This window comes from Jatropha curcas, chromosome 2 (assembly GCF_041381405.1).
Source record: "Jatropha curcas cultivar XTBG-Jc1 chromosome 2, XTBG_Jcur_1.0, whole genome shotgun sequence".
Classification (NCBI taxonomy): Eukaryota; Viridiplantae; Streptophyta; class Magnoliopsida; order Malpighiales; family Euphorbiaceae; genus Jatropha; species Jatropha curcas.
Window position 1 is genome coordinate 33,632,408 of NC_143152.1, and position 7,181 is coordinate 33,639,588.

General features: G+C 32.2%; 1 protein-coding gene across 1 annotated transcript; it reads left to right on the top strand.

Annotated features, from left to right (window-relative positions):
- Positions 1-3,336: 3,336 nt before the first annotated feature.
- AP2/ERF (ethylene-responsive transcription factor ERF113) lies at positions 3,337-6,017 on the top strand. Its single transcript, NM_001308796.1, is given in 2 exon segments — positions 3,337-3,520; positions 5,133-6,017. Coding segments are annotated over 2 exon segments (759 nt in total). The 5' UTR covers positions 3,337-3,375; the 3' UTR covers positions 5,747-6,017.
- Positions 6,018-7,181: the final 1,164 nt, after the last annotated feature.

Consider the following 7,181-nt stretch of genomic DNA (forward strand, 5'->3'; position numbering starts at 1 on the left):
CTCGTTAGCGTTGAGTTGAACTTGGGATTGTTATATTTTGGGCCTCTGGCCCATAAATAGATTAATAGAAACCGTTTCGTTTTGGTCACACCCAGAGAAACTTTGTTTTTAATCCAAGTTTGAAGTTTTATCTTTTAAAAATAGACATATATAGTCTAGTGCATCATAATACTAATTTATTAGAAAATTAAGAAATTTAATTATATCTTTGAAAAGGAAAATGGCCTATAATAAATTATAAGTAAACAAGAAAAACAAGTTCATTTCTATCCGATGAGGAATCAGTTATTTACTATCCAGTAATTGCCAATAATAAACTGCAATTGTTTATCCAATCATGCTTTGGACTAATTTTTAATTCATTAAAATTGATAAATAATAAGTATTAATTAAGTAAATCGAATAATGAAATAAATAGCTAAAAATATATATTTTGATTGATTTTCTTATTAATACGAAGAGTGAAAGATTAAGTTTGAATATTTTTATTTATACAAATTTTTATCAATTTAGCAAGTAAACGAGAAAATTACTCTATATTTGACAGGTGAATGAATAAACAAAATTTGCATAAATAAACGAGGATGATGTAAAGGCGGAAGATCTTTGTTGACTGGTTAAAAACAAGAGTGGGTGAGCGGAGAGGTCGCTTTTGGGTTAAGTCACCCTATAGGTAAGTTCTGCTCATTTGATAGCCATAGTCAAAGTATAAGCTTTGAAGTCAGCGACAATCCCGAGCAAGGCCGGTTTCAGGTCAGACAAAACTACGACGGTTTTATTTTATTTTTACTGTTATTGAAAATAATAATAATATCAATATCAACATCACATCAAGAATTATCATAATTTGTGCGTATATGATCTCTCTCTGGTTGTAGTATTGCATTTGGCACATGCATCTGCGCATGCAAGAAATTCTGTCGCTGACTTTTTTGTTCATTCTTTTAATTTTCCCTTTCTTGATAAGTCTTTTAAACAACAGTTCACAGCTTGAATGTGTTTTTCTGCAGCATCAGAAAATCCAATCTCAACTCTTTGGGAACCTTGTAATAATAGGAATATATAGGATCCATGTCCAGAAAGAAAGAACTGGTAACAATATTTTTTTGTTGGTGAAAGAAAGAGGCAGTCATTTCAAATACATATATATATAGAGATGAAGACATGTTTGTACATTTCTTCCATTACATACATTATTATAGTATTAGACAAGGTTCATGGCTATTCACTTAAATGGTAACTAGGCTATCTGTCTATCTGTCTGTCTCTTTCACATGTATGGTTTTATTTTGCCACTTTTGCAATATGTTATATGATTCAATGCAACGACCAGTCACCTTTTTGTGAGAAATTCAGATGGTAATATGTACATAACACGTTCAAATGTCAAATAATAGTCCTCGATAATTTGTGTTGTGGTTTGACTTGCATATAGATTAAAAAAATTTAGTTAAATTATAATTTTTGTTTTATTTTCTTCCTAAACCTGCGATTATGTTAATATTCATAAAAATTAAATGATTCATATTAAATTATTCTTCAAATTAATCAAACATTTGACTAAATAGAGTTTTATTAGATGAATAGAGATTGATATGTTAATTTTATTTACATTAATATTTAATTAATGACAACCATAGTAGTTTGATTATTATATTTATTGACAAAAAAAAATATTAAACAAAAATAAAATAGTAGTAAATTTCAAATATTATTGCACTTCTAAAAGTTGAAACATAGGATTTCAAAAACTAAAAATTGAAATATAAGACAAAAATTAAGGAACGGTTGGAGTAGTTTTTCGGTATTGATTATTTATTGCATGAATAAGTAAAACCATGTGTTTTCCTGGTATATAAACAATTTTTTTATACCAAAAAATTTTATTATAAATAATTAAATTGAAAATTAAACTTAATAACTAAAATTCAAATATAACAAAAGTGTTTCTAGGTACGATAATTGCAATGCCTAGCATTATAATTACAGTGTCTTTGGCAGAAATCAATCAACGAGTATTATAAGTGCACAAATCATAAAATGGAATCTTCGAGGCATTAGGCATGCAGTGATAGTAGCTAATAATTAATAATATGTATTTGTTATCTTCCCTGTGAGGGTTGCAGGTTATGTGGCTTCATGTGCAAGAGAAATGCAACCGCTCTTTTCTTCATTTTCTATTGCAAATTCTTATCGTTGAAGATCCTTTTCCAGGTGCAAGAGTGACATACCAAGTGATGTAAAGTGCTTCTCAGTTTGCGACTCATATATATTAATTAGCCTTGACTCCATTATTTAACCTATAATTATTTAATTAACAACTCCATTGACTCAACAGCTTAAATAATTAAGTACATACATTCTTTTTTTTAAAAAAAAAAAAAAAAAAAACCATGGGCTCAGAAGATTTTCTTTATCATATTTTCATGCATTGAACCGTAATAATTCAGATTCCATATGTATATTTGGACGTCTGCATTCAGAATTTGCCAATTTATAATATATTATATGATATAATTGAGCTGATGTTTTTAGACTTTTAATAATTGTGTTAATGTCTTTTATTAGTCAATTTATTTGAATAAAAGAAAAAAATGAGGAAATCTTTTATTTCAGTGATTTTAAAATAACAACCAAATTTCATTTATTAGGTAGCTACTTTCAAAATATTTTTCTTATAATTTTTGGAGGTTTTTATTTTTAATCAATAGGATGAGATAAATTTAAAAAATGTTGATAATCATTATATTAATTTCTAAAATAAAATAATTTAATTTAATTTGTTGTAATTTGCCTAATTAATTAATGGAAAAAGACAAATACGAGTTACTATTAACAAAATCATGGATTCTTGGAAAGAAAACGGTATAGTCGTGGACTACATATGTGTTCACCACATGTACACTAGAGGAGCCAGTTGTACCAAAGAAACAGTGCACCGGTGGGTAAGTTTGTCTCTTAATTTATGCCTTTTTTTTTTTTTTTTTTAATATAGAAAAAAGAAGAACCTTCGTTCCGAAATCCAATTTGTTTTTTATTTATTAATCCTACAAGAAGATAAATACTCCGAGACCGAACATTGGCCGAACTGAGCAATAATAAATAAACCTGATATCAAACCCGATTTTTCCTCTATCCTTTGCCAAACCAAACACTGGCCGGTAGTATTATACTTAATATTGTCGGATTCTTAACCAGAAGCAAGCAAATCATTAGATTAGATGCCCCAGAGAGTGATAATCATATAATCGAATCAGGTTGATAAAGGTGGATCGAAGGCATGGAAAGAGGCCACTTCCATCGGAAGCATCAGAGGAGAAAGAGAAAGAACACCAAGAGTTCCCTTCTTATCCTTCTTCTTGGTCAGAAACAGACATGTCTGCCATGGTTTCAGCACTCTCTCAAGTCATCGCTACTTCCACTGACGATAATCCCACTTCGGTGCAATCAACTCAAGTTACTGCACAGCAAACGCTTGTCAAAGAGGAACTTGACCAGTCCCAACCTACTCTAGATCAAGGTATTTACATATCTATGTTCTTGATTTTTCTTTTTTCTTTAAAAAAAGACTACGGGATAGTCAAGAGAAATGGTCTTTTCGAAACCCTTTTCTCGATAAAGCACGCCTTTAATCATTTGTTTGAGTTAAAGGTAGATTATATAGCTTGAATCGACAAAATTTTACAATTCTGGGTTTCTTTTTATTTCGGGTAATAATGCTTATGATCTTGTCAAATTAAGATGTCACGATCTATTCATGGTGCTTTCTGCTTTTCTTGCTGGAGCCTAACCTAGCCTCTTCTAGTATATACTTCTCCTTCTCCTCCTCTTTCTTTTTTTTTTTTTTCTATTTTGTTTTTAGGTTTGTTTTGGTAAACTCCAAAGAGGCGTATGGTTGATAGGTAGATATATGGCCATTTAGGGTTTTGTCAAGTTCATTGTATCTTACTTTCCGTAAACAACTCTATCTCTATTACAAGTTAAGAGTCGTACCTTAATATGGACACTCTTTTTATTATTTATTGTTTTTTTTCATTTTCGAAAGACAATAGTAGTGATGTGATGTCAAGGTGGTAGTCGTTTTGCATGTGCTTATGCTTGTATAAGACAAGCACCATTAGCTTATAGCTTCTCAGTCTTTGTAATTAAAGAGAGTCTGTTCCGTGAATCACTAGCATTCCTTTATGTTAAAGACATTGACCTCGTGAGTCATTATACCTTTATCCCTTTGATTTCTAATATTTCTTGTTCCTTGCCAAATCTTGAAAGCGACAACTGATTTTGTTGCTACATTAATTACCAGATTGGTGGAACACCATAAGTTCCAATTTGTAACTTTCATTATCATTATAAAAATACTTCCACCAAGTATGAATTATTAATCTGACTATAACCTTTCACTTTGCTTCGATCATACTGCATTAATTTCCTAGATGATTTACAATAGTAAATCAGCCAGATATGGATTGCTTTGTTAAGTTTTAGATTTCACTTTCAATTGTCTTATATAGTTTCACACTCTAACTAATCTGATTGGATTAAGAACTTAGTGGTGTTCAGATTTTCCATATCTTGAGACTATTTCTCATTATATAAAGTTATCTAAATGTGCTAAGAAAGAGAGGGAATATTAAAGTTTCCTCTTGAGATAATTTATTGAATAATCAAGTTAAAAATCATAGGTCATGCATTAACGTGTGAAAATGGAAATGGGGAGCGTTTTATGGAAGCATGTTAGAAAGGAAGGATTAGCAAAAAAATGACATGGTTTTAAGGTAAAATGAGTCTTTCAACAAAAATTGTAAAAAAATAATAAAAAGCAATTTTTAAAGGCAACTTTCATACCACTTTTGATTCTTTTTACACTATATATTATAGTATTTCAGGAAAGTGCTACTTTGGTTCCTTGATGCATGCATCTCTGTATTGATAGTACCTTGTATGTCAATTCCTATCACTAGAGCTCTTCCAAGTTAGCTATATTTAAAGATTTTACTGTTAATATCAATCAAGTATATGTAGTTCTTTAATTTCTATAACCATGATCATTTGTTCCATTTACTTTTGAATATATCATATAATATCATTGATGAGTTTGAAGATGACGTGTGTATGTATATGAGTTTGTGAAGAAAATACAAGAAGAAGACACTACAGAGGAGTGAGGCAAAGACCTTGGGGCAAATGGGCCGCCGAAATACGTGACCCTAAGAAGGCAGCGAGGGTCTGGCTGGGTACTTTTGACACAGCGGAGGACGCAGCTCTTGCCTATGACAAAGCAGCTCTAAAGTTCAAAGGCACCAAGGCTAAGCTTAATTTTCCTGAACGAGTTCAAGGGAAACCCGAGTTTAGCTATTTCATGACTAGTTCTGGTGATTCATCAAGCGCTTTGGCGCCGGAACAAAATCCAATGGCAGCAGCTGCTTCTGCCCCTTCTCGCCATTATCTTCCTCCACCACCTTCATTTCCGCAAGAAGCATACCCGGACTTGCTTCAATATGCTCAAATTCTTTCCAGTAACGATGCAAATTTCCAGTATTACACTTCAAATCTCTTTAACCAACAGTCTTATGCTCCACCTTATTATTCGTCCACATTTTCATCACAGCAGCACCAACAACAACAAGAACAGCAACAGCAACAGCAACAGCAACAAAATTTGACGAGATTTTCGCCACGGTTTGATAGCTCTTCCAGTTCTGATTATCTAGAACACGGGAAGGACTCTAGTAACCCCAGCGAGTAGTATATCTTTGGGTTCCTGTATTAATTAATTAATTAATTCAGCCCTAAGATAGTATTATGGTATCCATATTATTAATCAGTTAGGATGATATGATCAGTGAGCGTCTTTCCTAGCTATGGGATTCCATAAACAAGATCTTTTAAGTTTTTTTTTGAAGCTCATTTATTTTTCACCATTTTTTTTTTTTTTTAATGTATGGGGATGGCAGGAGTAGTTCAATTAAGTCACCCCAAAGATCTCTCTCCTCAACGAACTGTAGGAAATTTTGGCTATTGCCCTTTTCTTATTTATTTCTTTTTTTTTTCTTAAAAAAAAAGTATATTTGCATAGTTATTTACTTCCAAAGTCACAAAACTCTTTTGAATTGCGTTAAATTAGCAATGATGCTGGTTAGTGGCCAACTCTTGCGAAAGTTGGAACCCATATATACAATGTTGGGGTTAGTTTATTAATTTACATGCTATGAATATGATGACTTGAACACTTGTTATATATAGCAATTTCTTTCAACTCTAGCAACCCTTATCTAAACTCAACAACATTTTTTAATATTGGAATCTAACTTTGAAAAAGAATACCAAAACCATACATCCATTGTCAAACTTTAGCCGAGAATATCAAACCAATTTATCATTCTTGTCAAATTCCCAAGACTTCAGGCCTTAAATCCTTCTTTGACCAATTTACTGTATCTTTAAACAACAGTGAAAAGATGGCCTGCAATTGATAATCCATCTTCAATATATGGAAAAAGGTGTTAAACAATAACCATCTATCTCGTACTACATGTATGTATGTCTCTATCAGTTAAGTAATCAAATTAACTTTGTTTGAAAAAATACACATTTAGCTTCTAAATTCTAATAAATAAGTGTAAAACATAATTAAGCATAATTAAAAGAAAGGAGATGTTAAGCGGCCAAACGTGCTTCTAAGCATGGCTCCACTTCCCATCTGTGCATGATGACTGACGGAACGTGAGTTCTTGTTTCTTTGTTATATATATATATATATATATATATATATACAACTTTGATTATTACAACTTTGTCGAGTTGTTGCTTAGTATTTGTTTTGTTTTGTGTCTGTCATCTCATGCCCAGTGATACAACTTGAACGGCTACAAATTAAAAGTCAAAGAACAACTTTAAATAAAGCACATCCCTTACCCTGTCACGCATGCACGGGCCTCGCCCACTTGCTCCTCCAGAAAGAAAGTGGGCCAGAACGGATCCTTCAAAGCCCAAAAACGAGAGGAGGGAACCATAAAACGACAAAAGTTCAAGAAACTTCTTTTTGTTAGAAGCCTCAAACCCCTTGTAAGCCGCGTGAAAGCTGAGGTGGGGAGTGGGACCCTACCCTTTCCAAATTCCCAAACGGAACTATGGAAATAGGGTTAATGATAAGGACGTGGCTGTGATGATGAGGACCACTT